Here is a 24,553-nt window from a genome sequence, read left to right on the forward strand (position 1 = left end):
TGTGGCACTCCCCTTAGAAACAGGACTGATGCAGCCTTTGCCCAGCGGGCCCTGGCTCCACGCCCAGCATTGCAGAGTGGATGGCAGGAGATGGGGCTGCTCTCTGGCCCCACAGCGAGGTTGCAGCACAAGGCACCCTGAACACACATACAAGCCCTCTGGCCACAGGGAAGTCTCCTTCACAAACACAGAGCTAAAACACAAAGGGGCCCTCGTCCTTCCATAACAGTGAGTGAGCCTAGGGGGACAAGGCCTGCCACCAGGAGGTGGGTGTAGTAGTCGGCAGGGTCTGGGGGGGAGCACCCTGGGTGTCAGATGATATGGATGCGTGCGTGCACAGCGACAAGGGGACCTGGAAAGAAGTGTGACCTTGTTCAAGTCACTCCAAAAAAGTGGTCTTTGACCTTCTTAATTTAATTTAATTTTTATTACATATTTAAAAGATCATTTATGGGGTAGAAAGTCATGATTCTTCTGAATACAAAAAATCAGACCAAACTAATGAAAATAGGCATTATCTCAAACACTTAACACATTCGTGATGAGAACATTGGGAGTCCACTCTCAGCGATATGAAACACGCAGTTCTTATTATCAGCTATACCACCATGGTGTGTAACAGACCTCAGAAAAGTCAGACTTCCTCCTGCCCAGGTGAGGCTGCCGTCTGTTACTGCCGTCCCCTCCTCCCAGGCCCCCACCCTGGCACACGGAAGCTGCCCTCTGCTCCTGGGAGGTGACGTTTTAGGGTCCACCTGTGAGTGAGAACCGGAGGCCTTTGGGTCTGTGCTTACCTCACTCGGCATGACATTCTCTGACTCCATCAATGTCATCGCAAACTACAGAGTTTCTCTTTCTTTGAAGCTGATTGATAGGAAAGCCCTGGTGTGAACAACCGAACCTTCCCTGTGACCCATCCATCCGTGGGCACTTAGGTTGGCTCCCTGGCATCTGTGAGTAACACCACATCCCACGTGGCAGGCCAGCTGTCCCTCTGACATGCTGACTTCAGCATGAAATGGCTGAAATGGCTGGTCATAGAGTAAGCCTTTTTTTTTTTTTTTTTTTTTTGAGGATTTTGTCTACCATTTTCTATAATCGTTGTTAACAAATTGCATTCTCACCAGGGGCTCATTTTTTTTCCACTTCCTTGCCAATACTTACTTTCCATCTTTTTGATAACAAACTTTTTCTTTTTCTTTTCTTTTTTTTTTTTTTTTTGGTAGTGGGGATTGAACCCGGGGACACTTAACCACTGAGCCATGTCTCCAGCCCTTTTTATATTTATTTACAGACAAGCTCTCACTGAGTTGCCAAGGCTTGCTTCAAACTCGCCATCCTCGTCTCAGCCTCCCATTGATAACAACTGTTTTAACAGGTCGGGGTGATGCCTCATGGTGGTCTAATCTGCATGTGCCCAGTGATCAGCCCTGTTGGGCGTGTCTCCATGTCATGGCCAGAGTGCAGTAAATCACCAAGCCGACCGTAAAGCAGGAGGCGGAAACTTGCTTCACCATGTTTGTCCTTCCCAGTGAACCCACCCTGATTTGTCTGCGTTGATTCTGTTCCCTGTGGCTTAATAGTTCCTTCCTAGTTCACTGCCCGCCGCTCTTGGGGAGCAGCTAGGGTTTTCTCTGAATGCAGTCATGTGCTCAATGAGACCCTTTCACCTCCTCCTGTCTTGTTTGGGCCCTCTGAGGTCCCTTTCTGTGCCATTGCTCTGCTCCAGTGCCCTGCCGGTGGGCGGTTTGGGGCTGTTGACCTGGGCGCTTTCTCTACTCACACTTGGTTCCATGCTGGCTGCAGGATCTCATGCTTACTTGAGGCATGTTTCTTCTGCACCTCTTCTGGACCTCTGGTTCAATTTCTTCAGGAAAGTTGAATTTTGTCCAAGCCTCATCTTATTCACTGAGACAATTACACATTTTTTACCTGAACGTCGTTTACTGATCTGCTCATAATGACCCACCAGCATCCTGGGGATTACAGGCTACTTGACCGCAGTGAATGACCCTTTTGATGTGGGGTTGAGCTTGGGTTGCTAGGATTTTGCTAAGGATATGGCATGTATGCTCATGAGGGGAATCGGCCTGGTGTTCTTTTATGGATGAATCTCACAAACACAATACTGAGCAACCAAAACCAGGCAAAAAAAAAAAAAAAAATGCCATCAGCAATATAATTTAGCTCTTGTACACATCAAGATAGACTGTGCCCACAGTTGAGTGATGTGTCTTCCAGGACTGTGAATGAAAAGCATTTGCTTTGTGTGATTTGGCTGTGGTTATCCATAGTCTTCCCTTTGTTGGAAGAACTGTAACTTCGCTCAGTACTAATGAAACAGAGGAGGACAGCCAGGGGGCTGGGACGAGGAAACGCCCTGGGGCAGCAGACCTGACCCACGCCAGCTCCACAGCCAGCTAGGCACTGCTGCCTCTCATCTGCCCACCCCAGGAGAGTCCAGGAGGGATGGCTAGCAGCTGAGCCTGTGGCCTGTCCTGGGGACACAGGCAAGAAAAAATAGTGGAGCCAAATGCTTTTGCAATTAACTTTAATAAGATTCCTCATGGTGATTTCTAGTGGAAATCTGAAGGTCTTATTTATGGAATGTGCGTAGGCTACTATGCCTAGTTCTCCAGGTTGCTTATGTAACAAATTTAGAATCAGCAGATACACAACATGGCCTGCTGAAAGAGTTCAAGAACAACTGAGTGCTGTAATAGCCAAACCGTGGAGGGTTCTCCTCATTCACACATAAATCATCCTGTGCAATGCAATGACCTGCGTGGGATCGGGAGGCCTCACAGTTGCATCTGGCTCAGGGTGCCTGTGGATGTGGTAAATACAGCTTTGGGAGCTGCACAGATAGCCTCAAGCTTCATGCTTTGCCAGTGTCTTGCAGTCCTCTGCAGGCTTTGAACTACTAGTAAAATGACACTGGTTAAATCTCCAGTTCTCAGGAGCCCAATTTACCACCTCAATGGGAAAGGAGGAATTTGCATTCCCCAGAAGTTTTGAAGGATGCAAAGGCACTATATCATGAAAACCAGGCTAATGACACTGGGCGGCATCTCCCTTTTGCTTCTTCTTTTCTTTGTTTACCGAGTGGCATCTTGGTGCCTGTTTATCTCCCAGTCTCTGCTGTGCTCTAAGGAGTCCCTGGTGTCTGGCCAGACTGCTCCCTCCACCGCAGGAACCACTTTCTGCATACCCGTGCATTTCATATTTTTTCCTTTTTCTTCAAGAATGTGTGAGATGAGCAGAAGCACATTTAGAGAGCGCTCCCTGTGAGTGGTGGAACCCCAGGTCCTCCGAGCCTCCTTCCTGGATTTGCTGAAGTCCACCCGCAGCCAGGTGGAAGTTGCAAAGTACTTTTGAAAGGAAGATGTGCATTTCCCCTGTGGAGTACCTTTACCATTTTAGCTGACTCTTGGATGTCTAGAAAAGAAAACCCTCAAAAAATTACTCTGAGGTCCCTATTTTGGTTCAGGGAAGCTACTAAACAGTCTGCACTTTCCTTTGACTCTGCAATGGGCCATTCAAGGGCTCAAGGTGATGGAGAGAAGAGCATGCCATCTAAAGACGGCACAGTGTCGGGGACGAGGGTGAGGATGGTGCTTGTACCTGCTGACAGATCCACCTTCTTGACGATGTCACTCAGGGCAGGGCTGGCTTGAGTGACATCTGAAAACCTGACACACATAACCTCCATTTTCAGAAGGGTCCCCTTTCTAAACCCATCATCTCAAATGATTTTCCACACCTAAAACCCTAGCAAAGCATTAAGTGAACTTCTGGACAGGTGACCTTTTAGGTATACAGATAGGAAGCCAGTCCCGTGTTCATTAGGTAGAGCTGAAGCTATAAGCCACCTCCCCATACATTATTTATTTACTTACTGATTTGCCTTCATGAATCTACATTCTTTATCCATATTGTAAGCTAGATAACTATGTTAGAAGAGCTGAAGTTTATTTGCCAACTTGGTTGGTTTAAAAAAAAAAACATTTTTTTTCGAAGGGATTTAAACTCTTGCATCTGTATTTGTTTTTCCTTGGGAAGGTGTGAATTTCTACTAAGTTTTAAAAGTGGGATGTGTGTGTTCACTTGAGCATTTACAGAGGCACAAAGGCAGACATTTTGATTCTGGAGAAGGACAGGTGACATTCCCAAAGGTGAACTGGAATGTGCCGCAGTCTGGCTGGGCACAAATCACGAGCCACTCAAGCAGGAACAAACTTTACTTCCGAACTCCCCAGAACGCCACCCACGGCGGCCTTCTCCAGGACACACCACACACCAACCGGAACTCCCTCCACCGGAACTTCACCAACCAACCGAACTCTCCAGGAATCCCCGCGAGAGCTCAACCGGAACTCAACGGACGCTGCGAGAACTCAAAAGTACTGGCAAAATGCTAGGCGCCATCCCAACTCGCCTTTGGCTCTCAACAGGAGTGAGTGAGTCCCCAAGCACTAGGGATTGGAGCCATATCCTACTTAGAGTTTATTCAACGGAATAACCGCTGATGTAATCACTTTTGCATATTGCATATTGATTTGCTATTAGCAAGACAGGATGGAACAAAACTCAGAGGTTTGGAGCAAGGCTTCCCCTGATGAGGTCCTGTTACCTCCCAGGAGGACAGTCTTCCTCGGGAGTGGGCTGCACCCGGCACATCTGCAGAGGGCTCTGCCAGCCTCTCTGCCTGTTGGCAGGGAATGTGATTTGAGCAGAAGGTGATCTTCCTCTATGCCAGAAACAGTTGGGCACACATGTGACAAGGACACGGTGGACAGAATGGGGACATTGAGGTGTGTCGAGAGAGAGCAAAGTGAAGGAGTATTCCCTAGACAGGGAAGCATTCCTGAGAGCGCTTCAAGAGGAGCCCTGCTCCCACCATCCATGGATCTGCACTGGAGCCCAGCCACGGTCCAGTCTAAACCTCGGATGCTGCCCCAGCAGGACTTATCCTCATCTGGATGGCTTGGCGTTTGATCACACCTCGCTACACTGAAATCAGGGACCTGGTCGTCCCCACCTGCTTCTCCAGAACGCACCGTCCTCATCCTGACCGCGGGTTTCCTGGGTCGCCCAGTGCTTGAAAAGGCAGAGTGTGAGGACACACACAAAGCACTGGATGCAGTTTCCAGTGTAAAGAGGCATCGGGGCGACCTGATGGCTGCTGCAGTGTCCACGTGGGACATGCCTGCCTTGGCCCCTTGCTCTGGCACTTGGATTTACCTCTGGGTCGTGGTCACCGCTGAGAGCAGCTCACATGCAGAGTGTCTTCTGCAGCGCTTCCTTCACATCCCTGCTCCTGAGGCTGTAGATGAAAGGGTTCAACATGGGGGTGACAGTTGTATACATGACAGCGGATAGGGCATCTCCCTGAGGCGTGTGCGAGGAGGTGGGGCTGAAGTAGACCGTGATGGCTGTGCCGTAGAATAGCACAACCACTGACAGGTGGCAGCTGCAGGTGGAAAAGGCTCTCTGCCTCCCCTGAGTAGAGGTGACCTTCAGAATGGTGCAGAAGATGAGGCCATACGATGTGAGGATGCAGGCAAGGGGCGTGAGAGCCAGCAGACTCCCCACCGTGAGAATGACCATGATGTTGAGGGACACGTCGGAGCAGGAGAGCTGCAGGAGAGGGTTGAGGTCACAGAAGAAATGGTGGATGACATTGGAGGCACAGAAGGACAGGCGTGCCATCAACATGGTGTGCAGGAGGGCATGAAGGCAGGTGACCACCCAGAGCCCTGCCACCAACCGCAGGCAGAGCTGAGGGCTCACTGTGGTGGCATAGTGCAAAGGGTGGCAAATGGCCACGTATCTATCGTAGGCCATCACACAGAGAAGGAGGCTGTCCATGTTCACAAAAGAAATGAAGAAGAAGAGCTGGGCGAGGCAGCCTTCGCGGGAAATGGTCAGGGTGTCAGTCAGGAGGTTCACTACCATTTTGGGAACTGTTGTGGAAATAAAGCAAATGTCAACAAAGGCCAAATTACTAAGGAAGAAATACATGGGGGAATGGAGGCGGGTGTCACCGCTGATGGCCAGGATGATGAGCGCGTTTCCCAGCACGGTGACCAAGTACATACAGAGAAACAGCAGGGCCAAGAGGTGCGGATGTGCTGAGGAGTCCGAGAGTCCCAGGAGGACAAATTCCCTGATGGCTGTTAGGTTTCCTCTTTCCATCTTCCCATCGAATCTAGAAGAAGAGAACATTTAATGGTGGAGCCCCACAGGGTCCTCATGACATGTCGGGGGGCTAAGTGCCACCCTAACCCTTGCTACTTCCGATGTTTGCCACCCATGTCTGTGTCTATGGCATCATGTCTGCATACGCACAGAAACATCTTGCGACTCAGTCTCAACCGCTTTCAAGAAAGCATGGTTTCTTCCCCAATATTGGAAGTGAACTGTGACTAATGCCCATTTTTAATTGGACCCGTTATTTTTATTTGCCCACAATAACCACATTGTCCATACCTACCTTATGAGAAAGTTGCTTATTTTGGCAGCCATGCTGGTTGCCCCAAGCAGATTTAGTTACTGTGGCTGAGCACTGTCCCTGCTCATCTGATGTATCCCAACCAGGATGGCAGATGCCCTGTGCCAGCTTCTTCACTTGGGTGAGAATAAATGTTGGTGATCCCAGGCCCCCACTCTGGCTTCTTTGCTCTCTGCTGATCATTGCACCGTGCCTCTGCCAGGTATGCAGGCTCCCCTGACATCCCATGTCCTTGCAGGGGCTTTAGGCCCTTCAGCCCAGCACAGCCCTGTGCCCTGCTCTCCCTAGGAGATGTGATAGTGCTCCTGCCCTATGAGAATCCTTCACCAAGTGTCTTGCAGCCTCACAGTCTCTCTACTCTCCAAATGCTTACTATAATATGATGTAATTAATACCCACTTTTATTCTAAGTATTATCAAGGTATAAGTTTTTATTACTATTAGCAAACAAGTAATTATCCATCCATTCACATGAGCAGTGTCTTCCTTCAATAAATATGTCCCAAACACCGCCTACGGTCCACGTTCTGGGCACAATTCATTTGACACTGAATATTATTTTTTCTGACTCGAGTTGAATTATTGATTAAGTTATGTGTTCCAGAACGTTCTTCCTGACATTGGGGGCTTTTAATTTTTTTTTCAAAACTTTATATTTTTAGTTTATATTGTTGTAAATCTAACTGGCTATTAAGGCCTTGAACAGGACGTGTGGCTGTAAAATCACAGTGGCTGGTGGGGACTTGCCATTTTTAGTGTGGGTGTTATTATTTCTCACAGTGTCCCTGGATCACTGTTTGTTATTGATTTTACATTTGGGATCCTAATGAACTTCTTTATAAAACATGTCTGGTGTGTACATATTGGAGACCTTTTCTAAGTCTCAGGAGGTTCTCCCAAATTCAGAACTTTTATCTGCTCCTTATGTTTTATAGGAATATTCACTGTCATCCTCCAGATGTGTGATATAGGAAAAAGACCTCTCCTTTCAAATACACAACCACGGAACAGGGCCCACAGGCCTCCTCTGAAGGCCCATTCAGGAGGCCTCCTTCTTCCCACCGAGCTCCTGTGCCAGGCAGTGTAGCGAGCACCGCTAAAGCCCTGCCACTAACTGGAACATGCATTTGCTCTTTACCCAGCCTCCAGTCCCAGCTTGCCTAGAGCCTCCGACCTGCGCAGTTCCCTCCCTCTGATCCCTATAGCCTCTAACTAACTTCTCGCTACCTCTTTACCCAAGCGCAGGTGAGTCTGGATGAGGTCTGTGTTGGGCGGGGTCACTGCACGCTGGGCAGGTGCCCACTCTGGAGTAAGGGGCTTTTCTGGCCTCCTCTGCTGCGGGACGATCTCTCCTGCCCTTTCCCCATCCTGTGATCAGACTGAAAGCCCCTTTCAGCATGGAAGCTCACCTTGTTTGCCTGCTTCCCTGTGGCCGGTGTCGTGCCGGAGGAAGAATCTGCACATAGTTGGCGACACACAGTGCTATCGAAACAGCGGAGGCCACATTCTGGAGCAGCACCTGACTGCACCAGCCTGCAGTTCTCGGAGAGAGCCCTACAGTGCCTCCCTCACGGCACCTCCGTGGGCTCCAGGGTGGCTTCCTCAACCTGGGCTTAGCCCACTCTTCCACGGGAACCTTGACGGTGCCATTACAAAAGTCTGAGTGTCATGATTCTGGGACTCACATACTCAGGGTGTCTCTGATAAGACAGAGAAGAGCTCGGAGTACGTATGTACCCTTCTTGTCGGGAGGGGATCCACCTTTACATTTTTATTCTCTCTGAAGGTCCGACCAAGAGAACGGAGGTGGACTTGCACACGGGTTCAGATCCTAAGAGGAGATCAACAAGGAGGAGAGGAACCAGAGGGACACGGGCGCGCACCTCTCTTCTGGGAATAGCAGTAATTTGTTTACCTGAGTGACTCAGAGGGACAGGCCATGATCAAGGCACACTTTGTCCCTTGAGCTCAGCACTGCAGAGGCCATGTGGAGTTCTAATTTCACCTCCTCACAGCTTTTCTCATGGTGATAGTTGTTTCTCTCTGTTTGGTAGAGAAGGCAAGCCGAGGGTCCAACAGAGCATGCCAGGAAAAGCTTTAAAATCTACGAAGTTTCTAAGACCAATTCTCCTTTTCTTCTACATAACATTAAAACAAAACGCTTTGTACAATTCAAACAACTACTAAATAATCTGGAAACTAATATTTGGGCCTGTGCGTGTCTGACTCCAAAGAGGGTTCTCTGTATTCCTGAGTCCCTTTGGCACAGGGCAGAGAGTGGTGACTGAATTTTATGGGGATGGATAATTAAGTTTGTAGGTTTTTGGTTTCAGTGTCTCATCTTTTCACTTATTACCTCAAGCTATATTTTTTAAAAGTAGCATTTTTATACACAAAAATGGTCTATCTGAAAAAATAAGTCAAGGAAACCATTCCATGAAAGGTAGCATTTTAAAAAGCACTGCAATATAAATTTAACAAAGGAAGTGAAATCTCTGTATTGAACCCCATAAAACATTGATGAAAGATATTGAAGAAGGTGCAAATAATGGAAAGATATCCAGTGTTCATGGATCAGAAACACTAATATCAAAACAGCAACACTACTCAGATGATACACAGATTCAGTGTGACCTCTATCAAAATTCCAAAGGTGTTATTCATAGAAAGTAGAAAACAGCCCTATGATCCTTATGAAACCACAAAAGACCCCCAATAGCCTGCAAAGGAAAAGAAGCCACCATCTCCTAAATATATCTGACCACCCAGGTTCTTTGCAGCAGCGTTCACATTAGTCAAGGCATAAAAATAACCTAAATGTCCAGGATTTTACCCATGGGTAGAGAAAATATGGTATACTGTTGGACTGAAAAATCATTCAGTCTTAAAAAGGAGATCCTGTCATCTACCAAATCCAGATGAACATGGAGGGCTTTATACTAAGTGAAATAAGTCAGAAAAAAAAAAATCACCTGCCCTCACTTAGGTGTGGAGTATAAAACAGGAAGGAAAGGGAGAGGAAGGCCATGAGAAGGAAATGGAAAGGGAGGGAGGGGCAGAAGGAAAGGGAGAGGGAAATGTGGGGGTGTCCAGGCAGAGAAAGCAGGAGAGACAGGGAGAGAGATCAGAGAACACAGAGTATCAGACATGAAGAAAGCACAACCCTAGAAATCCAGTCACAGCATGGGGGCTAATGTAAGAAATGTAGCATATCTGAGGTTCCTACTGAACAAGTGTATCTTAGCAGCTTGTCCAGGAAATACCCACAGGAAAAGCAGCAGGGTCTGTGAGATGAAGAATACCTTACTTTGCTTGACGGTGGCCTTTTCTCAGTCTGTGTGTATCCCACAAAACTATGCTGTGTATCCTAAGTGCACACAATAAAAGTTATTTTAAAGGTAAAAATGTGTTTATCAGAAAGTCAATAAAAACATGTTACTACTAAAATACATGTAGTATAGTATCACATTTCCTATTGGATATGTATTCAATATAATCTATCATCTAAAGCCATTTTATATTAAATCTCAACAAGAAAATGAAGAGCACAGCTAGATGTCATGAAATATGAAGTTGCTTAAGTTTGTGACAATAATGTTTTACAAGGATGTGTGTGGCCAGAGCAATGCCCTGCAGGAAGTGGAGGTGTGGCCAGTGCGGGCAGCAGCCAGGAGGCAAGGGTGGGGCTGACCCTGATGGGCAGGAGTGGAGAGCCGCTGACCAAACATGATCCAAAAATGAAAATGAGCAGGTAGATAAGTGGGCAGCACTTAGGTTACATTAAATTTCACCGCATGGTATTGAATGATAATGGGCTGATCATCTTCCAAGGGGAATTTGAATTAAAAAATGGATCTTAAATGAGGAAAATTATTTTCACATTTGAGGTTTCTTTTTTCTTTCCTGAAAAAAAAGGCCTACTTTTATAGTTAGATTGTGCATGATCCTGTAAATGACGTCTCAACAAAATCCCCATTCTCAGATTTCTGGGCAAGACTTAGTGGCACTTTATGGAATTTTAACATATGAAATGTAAGCAGCATACTCTACATGTCAAGGAGCGTGTAACAATCTTATTTCCATGTAAAGGGCTCCTCAGTGCACGCACACTTCACAGCACGCTAACCCGTGGGGAACTGGATACTGCATGGAGTGTGCTCTTCCCTGGGCTCTTTCCACTCCGCCCTTGGCTACTTGCATGCCCTGACTTTTGGCACTCCCCATCTGGCGCACACTTGGAGGCCCATTTGAAATGCCACATTTCCTCCTATGGCTCCTGGGGTCCTCCCAGCTCCCACACAAATCTACCCCATGACCACACTCCGTGCTTTCCAAGAACGCAAAACCCCACCTGAAAGAGCAGGGTGCTGCGTGGGGCCACGATTCCTGAGCTCAGTGCTAGGGTGAGCTCTGTGACCGGAAGTCTTAAAGCTTATCACTTTCTCAGTATTTCTCTTACCCATCACAAACTAAAGTGGAACACGACTTCACTATTTCATGTAAGAGGTGGTGCAATGTCATCTGCCCTCTGTCACACATTTCTGATACTTTGAACATTGCTGCAGCTGCTGCACAGGAAGTCAACTAGCTGGGCAGGAGAAGTTGCACAGCCCAACCACAGCTTGCAGAACAAGACTGAGTGCCCGTGGGCAGGTGCACAGCAGCACTCCAGGGGAAGTTGCTGGATTGCATCTGCCTCTGAGTGATGTGGCCAATGAGCTCCCTCAAATCCCCCATCCACATGACGGGGACATATCTGCCTGGGCAAAAGGAAGCCTGCCATTGAAGCCCTTACAATAGATATTTGCCACAGGGCCACTGTGACAGTGAAGCGAGGGACCAGGGAGGGCACTTTGGGGCTCTCTAGAGCATTCCTATATGTGAATTTTAGCTGACCATGTTCTGTTAACATTCATGCCGTCCATGTTTTATCTTATTACTGGCCTAGGGCTGAGATTTGTGAGGTCCCAGATTGGGGGTCCTCTTCCATAATGCAGAAGTGAGCTGAGTTCCAGGTGAGCCTGAGTGTGCCCTCTAGGCTGCCCCCTCCCCTTGCTTCAGCTGACTTGGACACACCATTTCCAGAGGTCAGGAAGCTAAGAGCCCCCTAGCTTTGTTGTAGAGGATGCATGGGCATGTGGGTGATATTGGTCACAGTGGCCTAAGCTGGAAGCCACTCGTGTCTGTCTAAAACCAGTGGAAACCACTGACCTTGGGCCTGTTGAGCTTCCAACACCTGATGTCTTTGACATTGGAGGGCAAGCCTCTGCCTCACCAGGCTAAGGCTGCCATTTTTTGAAACATGTGTCCTATGAAGAACTGAGATGTTTGGCTCCTCGTGACCACCAGTGGCTCCTCTTTCCCTGGCCTCTAGTCACCTTTCCCAAGCCTTAGACTACCTGCCACTCTATTGCACAAGGATCCATAAACTCTGTCCTTGGGGAGTGGACACTAGGCTTGCTCCTGCCTCCCTCATGGGCTGCTTCGTGAATAGACCCCAAATTCTGCCAAGTTCATCTTTGCAGTGACTGGCATCTGCACAAGGGGCACAGTGGGCCTAGCTGGATAGCAGAGGCACTGATTCATGTGGCTTTCATTCTTCTCGGCATCTGTCTGTCTGCTCTGACCTTTGAATGAGTTGGCCATTCAATGTTGCTATGAGAAAATGGTAAGTTTAAATTATTACTGTGGATCTCACCATTTATCTGAAAAGTGGGCAGCACCATTTTAAGTGCAAATCTTTATGCTGATCCAACAAGTCACACAACTCACAGTTCACATCTGTAAATGCATACGCGGAAACTGCACAAAACTAACTTCATTTGTTTTTATTTCACTTCTCGGTATTTACATATGCTGCTGAAGCTCCCATCTGAAGGTTGCTGGCAAGTTGGGCTAAAAGCAGAGGCCACCTTTCCCACTAGCAGCATCCTTCTCCCTCCACCCACATCCTCACTTTCAGGAGAGAGTTGCTAAGGCAGAAAATGAGGTGAGAAGCACCGTAGGATTCCTAGGTGCTGCTTCTTTCCCACCTGCTTGTTCCTGGGTCCAGAGCAAGTTAGGTGGGAGTGAGAGTGGATCTCATGACTCAGCCCACTCTAAGTCCAGATGCTTACACTCTCCTCTTGGCCTTGAGTCTTGCTGAAACCCCACCCCTGTGGGTCCACCTGAATGCCCTGCTCAGGGGCAAAGCGAATGCTGTATGCAAATTGGGAAGCAAGAAAAGTCAACTCTGCCTTAAAGTAGAATCAAATGTATGAAATATGATATGTCAAGAGCTTTGTAATGTTTTGAACAACCAATAAAAAAAAGAAGAATGAAATTATGGCATTTTCAGATAAATGGATGGAGCTAGAGGACATTATGCTAAGTGAAGTAAGCCAATCCCAAAAAAACCAAAGGCCGGATGTTTTCTCTGATAAGCAGATGATGATCCATAGTGCGGCAGGGGGATAGGGAAGAATAAAGGAACTTTGATTTGTGTACAGGGGAGTGTAAGGAGGGTTGGGGCTGTGGGGATGGGAAGGATGGTAGAAAGAGACAGACATTATTACCCCATATACATGGATGATTACACTACTGGAGTGACTCTGAACCATGCACAGCCATAGGAATGAGAAATTGTGCTCCATTTGTGTACTATATGTAAAAATGCATTCTATTGTAAAATTAATTGATTGATTTTTAAAAAAACATGTTCAAGAAGTAAAATATTAAGTTTTAAGATAGTTGGGCTGGGGATGCAGCTCAGTAGTACAGGCTGGCCTAGCACATGTGAGGCCCTGAGTTCAATCATCAGTATTGCAAAGAAAAAAAATTTAAGATGGCAACAATAGCAATAAACCTAGCACAAGGCCCTTTCTGAGCAAGGTCAGAGGCCCACAAAGATGGTCTTATTCAAGATTTTTGGGTGGAGGATTTGGGTCTCTAGAGTCCCCAGTGCAGGGTCTGTGGTCAGTGACTGGATGCGTGTAGGAGTCACTCATTTTGAATGCTGAAGTTTGAATTAGATGAACAAGGTCTGAAATAAAGCCTGCCAAGAAGCAAACTTGGAGATTCAGCTGAGATTTCCAAGCAGAATATTAAGTGTAATTTCACTCCTTCAATAGTGGTATGATTCTTCATAGGAAAACTGTGAGGAAAGACACACTAAAGGAAGAACTCCTAAACAGAAAGAAGCCGCCAATGGTGATCTAAGAAATTACCAGCACATTCCCTGCTTGTTCACTCTCTGGCTGGGGAACTTTGGCTGAGGTCTGCAGGTCCCTCCCCGGCCTGTGCTAGCTCATCACCCCTGAGTGTCTGTCTGCAGGTTCCTCCCCAGCCTGTGCTGGTCCAGTACCCCTGAGGTCTGCAGGTCCCTCCCCAGCCTGTGCTGGCCCATCACCCCTGAGTGTCTGTCTGCAAGTCCCCAACCCCTACAAGCCTGTGCTAGCCCATCACCCCTGAGTGTCTGTCTGCAGGTCCCTCCCCAGACTGTGCTGGCTCAGCCCTCCTCCCCATCTGCATCCCCTGGAGATGGGCCAGACTCACCTGCACCTGAGCAGTGGCCTCAGTCCTGGTGACTGAAGGACATGCAGGTTCCAGCAGAAGTCACAGAGTCTTCCCAGGTACCCCTTCAAGTACAAAGATGCAGACAAGGCACTTCTCTGGATCCAAAGATGTGCAGGTGAGCTCAGGTGTTATGTAGACCTCTGGGCTCTAGATGGAGGATGAGGCCACTGTTCCTGTAGCCCTCCAAGCTGTGCTCCTAGGATATCATGGTGCTCCAGAGCCACGGGGAGTGGGACCAGCCGCCCTGCACTCTCCTGGTCTGCTGCAGGCAGCCCTCAGTGGGCTCTAAGGAGGTGACCCTGATTAGACCCTGATTTCCTTGGCAGAGTAGATCTGATGACGTCACAGACCTTTAGCTCAAAATGTGGACTGTTCTATCACCAGCACCTGCCTGATTCCAGACTTCACAGGCAGGAATTTCATCCTTGGAGATCAAAATCTCCCAATGGACACTTTGGAGTAAAACAAAAAGAGGTGATTCCACCTACTCCTCAGTCAGCCTCGAGGAATGACCCCAAAAGTCCTCTAAGTGCTTCAAATGGTTTTAGGGAAAAAATGTCAACATGAAGAAAGAAACTGTTTCCTAGAAATAAGCCACCAGCTACTCAAAAATAAGGCTGTGTTCTCTCCAGTGTCCTTGGCACCTTTTTTGGGAGCCACTTGGCTGTCCATGTGGGCTTGGTTCTGGAACTCAGTTCTGTTCCACTGGTCTGTTGTCGCGCCCCCTTGCCCGCAAGGAAGACGCAACACTCAGGAATCTTCTTTCAGCAGTTTATTTCAGGCCCTTGATAGTTCTTCTTCTCTCCCTCGGATGCCCCTCCCAGCCTTAATAAAGCATCTCAAGCCCCAATGCAAAGCAGCCACGTGGAGCTTTCTCATAGGGTGATGAAAAGTCATGCGCCAACTCTCCCAAATAAGGAGTTGTTTGTCACAGACCACAGCGGAGCCAGCGCCATCTTGTAATGGCGACCATAATTTGCATAAACGGCAGAAGCGGCTCACCACAGTTCCCCCTTTCTGTTTTCTTAAAACAATACAGGCGAGAGTAGAGGTCCTATCCCACTGTGCAGAAGTGGCTGCATAGTATGGCTCAGTCTTAAGGAGGGCCCTTCCCCAGATCCGAGACCATATCAGCCGACGCCTTTTTTCGTGGGGCGGGGAGTGGACGCGTCTAACCCGCATGCAATAGGACATGCTCTCCTTGAGGTCCACGTCAAGGATCACTCAAGTGCAGTGCTTTGCCTCGCATCCTGTATCGTGGCGATGGTGGACGAAGGGGGATAACTGAGGCTGAACTGTGGCTGTTTATAACGACAAACAAGTTGACAGCACCCTGAAAGAAAGGCACGGACTTTAAGACGATAGAAAAGCACTAGTGTGGAAACCCATCTGCGTGCAATGGCAGTAAGACCGGCAGAGTGCAAGGGCTTTCCAACACTAAGAGAATAGCAAGGAAGGTCATGTCGATCCCAGTGCAATGTTATAATAACTTGGGGTGCAACGACCATGACAAAGGTTTACTGTTTAAGATGCGCAAGCCAGACTTGAGGCGAGTTGCCATTTTCTAAAGCTGCAAGAGCTTGTATGATCATAGCCTTATCATGAGCACTACGGGCCTTAAGGCGACAGAGAAACCACAAACAGAGGAACATACCGAAGCAACACATTGCACCAAAAATGCCTACCCCCACCCACTCTTTGAAGAAGGAAAAAGCAGAAGATATCCAATCGGTGAATTGACCCAAAGTCACGGGATCGACACGGGTACTGTTCAAGACAGCTATCTGGGTTAGTTGAGACTGGATCATGTCTTCCGCTGCCATGGACCAATTTCCGGCCAAATATTCGCCAATGATGCGGGAGGCATTCCTGGAATCATTAAATCTGACAGAGGTTATGCATAAATGTGCACGTTGGTCAACACAACCCAAAAGCACCAAGTCAGCCAATTCTTCTACCTGAGCTTGGAGTAAATCTATTCTTTGGTTGGCAGCTAAAATCCCTGACAAAATATGTTGATTAATTGTATTTTGGGATTCAAGTATGGTGGAAGTTTGTTGAACAACTTGATTAATGGTGGCAGCAGTTTGTACTTGACTGGCCATGGCCACTCCGGCCGTAACCGCTGCAGCAGCAGACACTGCCACAGCTGTCACTATAGCTGCCGTAATTCCAAAATCCCTGCGGACTCTAAGTAGTTCAACAATGGGGAATTTATCTGGGTCCGCAGTGACTGGGATTGGGACAAAAGTTGGAATTTTCATAACCACTGCTACAGTCCAAGAACCATTCCAACACTCAGATAAGAGACAGGTAATACTAGAACAATCCAGCATCCCCGACGAGGTGTCATTAGCCAAAAGGAGCAAGAACGGGGATTGGACGCAGACCATTGCAGGGGGCAATGTGGCATTATATAGCAAAGAGTTGAATGAAACAGATGTAAGTCTATTACCTCGTTCATTCTCCTTAACAGTGCCAGAAACATTAGCCAGCCAGCTTTTGACTCCCAGCAATTGAGCCAATGCAGAAATATCAGCTGAAGCCCCCTTCTCATTGGAAATCAGCCATTGAAACCAGGACCAACCTACTCCTGTAGAGGAGTTGGCACTGTTGTTAAAGTTATAAACATACCTCTTAAGAGAGGGGGAAAAGGAGAAACCTTTAGCAACTTGATGTTTCTCCCAAGAATGATCCTGACAAGGCGTAAATGTTGGGGGGAAACCAAGATTAGGAGTACAGTAAGGGGAGGCCTTGAAATGAGTGGCATTGTAAGTACTATTAGAAGAAGGAGGCACTGGGATTAGTACCTTGGAGATAATAGCCAAGGTAGTTATGTTTAAAGCAGAGCTATTTGCGGGGGTCCCTGAACCTGATTGCTTCCCTGAAACTACTTGGCTCAGTACGGCACTGATAATGTTCCCTGAGACCTGACTGGACCGCAATGGGTCCTCCCAGTTAGTCAAATTTTTGGTCTTAAGGCTGATGCAATTAGCGTTTCCAAGGCTGAAACAAAACACTCCTGTGAGATTAACTTGAGATTGATTAAAAATGCTCTCCATGTCCCCTCTAGGAGAGGCACAGGGAGCAGACATCTCACATGAGGTAGAGAAAAGAGTGGGGAGGACACTAGAATTACTATGAACCGGCATCGGCATTGGCCAAGCCCGTGCCACTGCCCACCACTGCATTGGTGTCGTCTGTGCCATCGGCACCAGCACCAGAACCAGAGCACGTAGCAGAGTGAAGATCCTCATCACGGGATTGCTGTGGTATCTCTTGTTGCTGGTCGGTTGATGTCAAGACTCTTCTTGTCAGGCGTTCAGGGACCCACAACGGTTCCGTGCGATCCTGGGGAAAAACACATACAGATCCTCGTGCCCATGTCAGCACGGGGTCGGGGCCGTTCCATTGGCCCGTAAGAACATCCTTCCACTTAACATAGCCAATTACAGAAGGCTGAGGAGACACATGTCTATCGGCCGCAGAGCGACCATGAATATCCAAATTCAAAAAATTAATGGTAAAGAGAGCCAAGGATAGGCGTTCTTTAGGAGTGTGTTCAGCTCCTATTCCCCCTTTTTGTTTTTGTAAAGTTTCCTTTAAGGTGCGATGAGCACGCTCAACAATGCCTTGTCCTTGAGGATTGTAAGGCAGACCATGAGTAAGTTGCACTCCCATGGTAGAACAAAAGGATGTAAATTGTCTTCCAGTATAAGCAGGTCCATTATCAGTCTTAAGGGATGCAGGAGCACCCCATGCTGCCCATGCTTCTAGGCAATGAGTGATAACATTACGTGCCTTTTCTCCCGATAAAGCAGAAGCATGAATAACTCCAGAGCACGTATCAACAGAAACATGTACATACTTGAGGTTACCAAAGTCAGGTATGTGTGTCACATCCATTTGCCAGACAACCAATGGCTTCAATCCCCGTGGATTCACTCCATAAGTAGGGGGATGAAGAAATGTGACACAATGGGGACATTGTAATACTATCTGACGAGCATCCGCTCTTGAAATGGAAAAACGCCTGCGCAGCGTTAAAGCATTAACATGGAAATTCTGGTGAAATAATTTAGCCCCCTCTAAGGAGGAAGCCAAGCATATCAACTGACCTCTAGTGGCTGAGTCCGCACAGGCATTACCCTGTGATAACGGACCAGGAAGAGAGGTATGAGCCCGGATGTGCATTGGATAAAAAGGAGCAGTGCGGCTACAGATAAGCTGTTGAAGCTGATTAAAGTAAGCAGATACATTATGGACATTACTAATAGCTCCCACGGCCTCCAGGACTTTTAGTGCTTGTACCACATAGATGGAGTCCGAAATAAGATTAAAAGGAAAAGAACACTGTTTAAAAACCTCAATAACAATTTGCAGTTCCACCCATTGTGGATTTCCAGGAGCAAATTGATGCTGAACAGGGGGAGAATCATTAATTACATAAGCTCCCATTCCAGACTTGGAACCATCAGTAAAAATATTAACAGCCCCCGGAATTGGATTGGGTGAAGTTACCTTAGGGAAAATGATGGGATGTTCTTTAACAAAATGGAGTAATGGATGGGAAGGGTAATGATTATCAATATCCCCTTGAAACGAGCAACATAGAATAGCCCAGTTGTCTAGAGTAGCACACAAAACATTAAGTTGAGCTTTAGTATAGGGTATAATAAGAGAAGAAGGTGATTGTCCGAAAAATTGAATGCTTTGTTGAATCCCTTTAAGTGCTAACGCTGCAACAGCATCAGGATAGTATTCTAAGGATTTTCCTGGGGATATATGTGGGTGGATCCATAGTAAAGGCCCATCTTGCCACAGTACTCCAGTAGGCTGCCGCATAGTGGCAAGCACACATAACTGGAAAGGTTTATTACTCTGGAGCCTGTATAAAGTAGCATGTTGTATAGCATCTTCTACTGTTATAAGGGCCGCTCTAGCCTCTTTGGTGAGGCTACGAGGAGAAGCAAGATCTGGATCACCCTTAAGGGTAGCATACAAAGGCTGGAGCACACTATTAGGAATGTGTAAATATCCCCTTATCCAATTAATATCTCCCAGCAGTTTTTGAAAATCATTTAAAGTTTGGAGATCTTGAGTCCTTATGGTGATTTTTTGTGGTTTCAATTTGTCATGCCCAATTATCGCTCCCAAATACTCAATAGAGTTTCCCGTTTGAACCTTTTCAGGTGCAATATGTAGCCCATATTGAGCTAACAGCTTTACTAATTCTTTATAGGCCTCATTAACTGTCTGCTCTAACTTAGCTGCCAATAACACATCATCCATATAATGAATGATCTTGATGGAGGAATACTTATGTCTGAGAGGTGCGAGTGCCTTCCCCACATACATCTGGCACATCGTGGGACTATTAGCCATTCCCTGCGGCAACACTACCCACTCAAACCTTAGATCTGGTTCCTCGTGGTTACACGAGGGAAGGGTGAAGGCAAAACGCTGTGAGTCTTTAGGATGCAAAGGAATAGAAAAGAAACAGTCTTTAATGTCAATAGCAATAATATGCCAGCCCTGAGGAACAGAGGATAGCAAAGGCAGCCCTCTTTGAATGGGCCCCATAAGTTGCATTTGAGCATTAACTGCTCGTAAATCATGCAGTAGGCGCCACTTTCCTGATTTTTTCTTAATAACAAATATGGGAGTATTCCATGGAGAAGTAGAAGGTTGGATGTGACCCAAGTCAAGTTGTTCTTTGACTAGATCATGGGCTGCTGCCAATTTAACCGAGGGAAGAGGCCACTGAGGCACCCAAACAGGCTCCTCGGTGAGCCATGTTATGGGTATTTGAGCCACAGTGGCCCCTAGGAAAAACCCAGACCAAATCTGTTAAGCTTTTGATGACCTTGCACAGGATGTCTACGCCCCTGTAGGTGTTTACCTAGTCCTAGACCTGGCCTATACCCCATATTTTGCATAATCTGTTGAGACACTGGGGAATAGTCATTACTAAGAGTGAACCCCATGTCTGTCATCAGATCACGGCCCCATAAAGAGATAGGTAAATCAAGTACATAAGGCTGAAAGGTGCCATTGTGTCCTTCTGGGTCCTTCCAAGATAGATGTCTACAGCTGATTTGAGGGGCTTGGGCATATCCAAGTCCTCTCAGGGATTGATCAGAAGTCTGCATTGGCCATCCCTTAGACCAGTCCTTAAGGGCTATGATACTACGGTCTGCTCCTGTATCCAGCAATCCCACAATAGATTTACCTTCTATGCTTAATTCCAAAGTGGGGCGATTGCTCATATCTAGTGACAAATAGGCACAATCCCCTCCAGTGGTACCAGCAGGGAAGTGATTATGTAAGCTAGGCAAAATTAGTAATTGAGCAATCCGATCCCCTGGGGAGATAGACACAATGCCCTTTGGAGCCTCCACCATAACCTTTACTGCCCCTACAGTATCAGGGCTAATGACTCCGGGAAAGACATGAAGACCTTGTAAGATAGAGGATGCACGTCCAATTAGCAAACCTACAGTGCCAGGTGGTAAAGGCCCTTTGAACTCAGTTTCCACCAATTGGACTCCCATCTTAGGTGTTAATACGAGTCTGGAGGTGGAACAGAGGTCCAATCCCGCGGCACCTGTAGTGGCTCTCCGCGTCTCATGGGATGGCGCAGAGATGGCCATGTCTCGGGTTCGGGTGTGACATTCTCCACTGCCCCATATATTTGTGGGCCCTGGGGTCGGGGGCCCCTTCGGCCGTTTTTTGGCCCAGCTGAAATAGGCTGTCCATGGATGTCCTTCACTGATCTACATTCTCTTGCCCAATGCTTCCCCTTTTTACATTTAGGACACAGCCCCGGTTGACGAAGGCCATTAGAAGGGCCACCATGAGGGGGTCCAGTAAAATTGTCTTTTTTGGGACATTCACGTCTGAAATGACCGGGTTGGCCACAATGGAAGCATATTCCAGCACCAGGATTGCCCCCTTTTGCAATCCGAAGGACAGCGGCTGCAAGACCTGCGTTAGTTAAAGGTCCTCCAATCTCTCTACACACTTTCATCCATGCTTCTATGCCCTTATTTTTATAAGGAGTGATTGCCGCTTTACATTCCTTGGTGCATTGCTCAAAGACCAACTGCTTGATAAAGGGCATGGCTCTATCAGGATCCCCAAAAATCTTTCCAGCGGCATCCACCATTCTTGCTACAAAATCTGAAAAGGGTTCTGCAGGGCCTTGTAGAATCTTAGTCAAATTACCAGACACCTCTCCTCTATTTGGGAGTGATTTCCATGCACGGATACAAATGTTGTTAATCTGTTCATATACCTCAGGGGGGTATCCTGTTTGTTGATTAGCAAACCTGCCTTGTCCCAAAAGCATATCCTTATCCCAGGCAGGGCGTCCCGCTGCATGGTTTTGGGCGGCCTGCTCTATTGCGCCCTCTAGCATAAATGCTCTCCAGTCCAAATATTTACCCGGGGAAACACAAGCCCGAACAAGGCTAGCCCAATCAGAGGGAGTCATGCAGTATCTAGACAAACTCTCCACCTGAGTTAGTGTGAAGGCGGCATCCACCCCATAAGTGCGCACAGACTCCGCCAGGGTCTTCACAATTTTAAAATCTAAGGGTTCATGGAATCTTCCCCTATTGTCATCCTGAAAAACTGGATAAGCAAGACCCATCTCAGCGTTAACAGCCCTCCATGTTTGGGCATGGAAAGCTCTCCCCGAAATACCTCCACCATACGGCGGTGGATCCGGGGGATCGCTTTTCTTGAGCCCCTGTTTATTTCTGTTCCCTTCTCCTATAGCTAAACTCTCTAGCTGACGAGACAGCCTCCCGAGCTCTTCCTCCTCATCCTCCTCTTCCTCTGACCCACTTTCACATGGGGGTGTGCGCAGCATACTGAGATCTGGATACAATCGTCTCCTCCCCTGTTTCACTCTCCGCACACTCCCATCCTTCTGAGATATCTCACTTCCTGCCGTCTCCGATTTCTCCTCATGTAATTGCTCTAGAACTTCTTGTCCTTTTGTAAGTGCCTCCTGACATCTGCCATCTGTAAGGCAACTACGGACCATTTTCCAAAGGGGTATCACCCCACCCTCTAATATGCCCTGCTCAGAAGCAAAGTCAAGATCTTTGCCTAATTTATCCCAACTAGGTACAGTAAGGCTGCCCGAAAATGCAAACCACGGTGCAGCGATATCTACCTTCTGTAAAAATCTCTGTAAAGTACTATGTTTCACTTCCAGACCCTTAGAACGTAACAGGCCATCTAGGGCCAGAAGAAGCGGACTGGAAGGTGCGGCACCCATGACACAACAACAAAAGAAGCACAAAAAACAAAAGCAAAATGACACAACAAGAGAAACACAGAAAACAAAAGCGAAAGTAAAAACGAAAGTACACAATGCAGCTGCTGCCCCGCTTTGGTCGCGGATCCCACTTACTTGGGACTATCCCCGCTTTGGTCGCGGATCCCACTTACCTGGGACTATCCCCGCTTTGGTCGCGGATCCCACTTACCTGGGACTACGGTGCACCCCCCTGACTGCTGAAAGTTCTGGTTCCCGGGTTTCGGCACCACTTGTCGCGCCCCCTTGCCCGCAAGGAAGACGCAACACTCAGGAATCTTCTTTCAGCAGTTTATTTCAGGCCCTTGATAGTTCTTCTTCTCTCCCTCAGATGCCCCTCCCAGCCTTAATAAAGCATCTCAAGCCCCAATGCAAAGCAGCCACGTGGAGCTTTCTCATAGGGTGATGAAAAGTCATGCGCCAACTCTCCCAAATAAGGAGTTGTTTGTCACAGACCACAGCGGAGCCAGAGCCATCTTGTAATGGCGACCATAATTTGCATAAACGGCAGAAGCGGCTCACCACAGTCTGTGTCAGTTTTTATGGTGGTACCATGCTGTTCTGGTTACCAAAGCTCTGCGACATCTGGAAATCAGAGATTGTGATGCCTCCCACTTTCTTAATTTTGTTCAAGATTGCTTTGGCTATGTGGAGGTGTTTTTTTTGTTGTTGTTGTTGTTATTTTGTGTGGGGGGGGATGCTTGCTTTTGAATTTGAATATTCTTTTCTTTTATCTCTGTGAAGAATATCATTGCAATTGGTAATTGCATAAAATATCAAATACTTGAGGAAAAACTGACAAAAGTGGAAAGTTGCATCCTCTGGAAACTAATGAAACCTCACTGAGGACAATGCAAGAAGTGTTGAGCGAATGCAGAGGGACACTGAGTGTGGTCACGTTGGGAGTCTACAAAGTCAAAGGCTCCACATTTCCAGCAGAGACCCCTCCCCAGCTCTGCCAGCTCCTCTAATGCAGCCCCAGAGCTGTGTTGCTCCCTGTGGTCCCAGAACCTTCCTGCTCCTGGTCCCTCTGCACAGGTAGCATCAGTGGTGGCTGGGCTGAAGGGTGCACTGACCCTGACCAACTGCATGGTGGAGAGAGAGGCGTGGGCTCCCCTATGAGGCCAGTGGAGTGGTAATAAGACAGTCCTGGGGAAGCCTGGGTGCACCCTGGACCCTGAAGGTGATGTCCAATGGGCCCTGGACTGCCCCTCCTGCTGCTCTCTCACTGCATGGGCGGGGACTGGTCTCTTCCACCATAGCTAACTCCCCAACATGTGCCAGAAGTCGTTTCAGATCTCACCAGCAGCTCTCCACCCATGTCTCCTGTGTCTGCAGGTTCCCTCTCTGCACCCATGAGGTTCAGCAGCTGCCCTCTCTGCATCCCCTGGGGCATCTCCAGACTCCCCTGCACCCTGAGCAGTGGCCTCAGTGTTGGTGACTGGCATATCCCCGTTCCAGCAGCAGCTGGGTGCCCTCCCAGGTAGCCCTGGTACCACCCTCAGCCTCAAGCACCAGGTCTCTAGCGCCCCCTGCTGCTTCCCTGGATCCCAGGAGGCCCCGCTGATGCACAGGTCTTGCTCCTGGCTGGGCTGCCGCCAGAGGTGAGGCCAATGACTACTGTGCTGTCCCTCCCCATGGTGCAGCAGCCACCTTCCTCACAGGCAGCTGTGACCGGTAAGGAGACAAGGAAACCCTGGCCCGCAGACCTTGCTCTGAGCTCCTTTCCACTGATACATTTCTGGGAGGCACCAGTAGGCGAATTGCCCTGAAGCAGGGCAAATCCACGCTTGAGGGGAAGGAAACACCCAGCGGTGCCCGAAAGCTGAGCCACCGCGGGCAGGAGCCGTGAGGGAACCAGCCAGGCGCATCCCACGAGGTGAAACCCCTGACTCCAAAAGTGGAGGTGTCTTAGGGAAATATCACTTCATCTGCAACCAAGGACAAAAGGCAGGAGTGTTCAACTATTTTTCCATCTTTTAAGTTTTTTTATTTTCCCACCAGTAATATTCTCTTTAGAAGGGGTATAATTTTTTGAAAAGTAGTTCATAAAAGTGTTTGTGATTTCATCTCAGCATACTGTGATCATCATTTTAATATAAAGGTGGAATTTATACAAAACAATATGCATCCATTTAAGAACAGTTTGGTGAGTG

The 24,553-nt window shown here is 47.8% G+C and overlaps 1 protein-coding gene across 1 annotated transcript; it reads right to left on the reverse strand.

Moving 5' to 3' along the window:
- Window positions 1–5,250: 5,250 nt before the first annotated feature.
- Window positions 5,251–6,564, reverse strand: LOC107160327 (olfactory receptor 1C1-like). The gene has a single exon (XM_015507010.2). The coding sequence runs from the start codon at window positions 6,226–6,228 to the stop codon at window positions 5,275–5,277; it is 954 nt and encodes a 317-aa protein (XP_015362496.2). The 5' UTR covers window positions 6,229–6,564; the 3' UTR covers window positions 5,251–5,274.
- Window positions 6,565–24,553: the final 17,989 nt, after the last annotated feature.

The sequence above is a fragment of the Marmota marmota genome, unplaced genomic scaffold (genome assembly GCF_001458135.2).
Source record: "Marmota marmota marmota unplaced genomic scaffold, marMar, whole genome shotgun sequence".
Taxonomy (NCBI): domain Eukaryota; kingdom Metazoa; phylum Chordata; class Mammalia; order Rodentia; family Sciuridae; genus Marmota; species Marmota marmota.

Bases quoted from the DNA above. Each gene is read 5' to 3' on its own strand.
- LOC107160327 (XM_015507010.2), bottom strand. From the start codon at position 6,228: ATGTTCTCTTCTTCTAGATTCGATGGGAAGATGGAAAGAGGAAACCTA.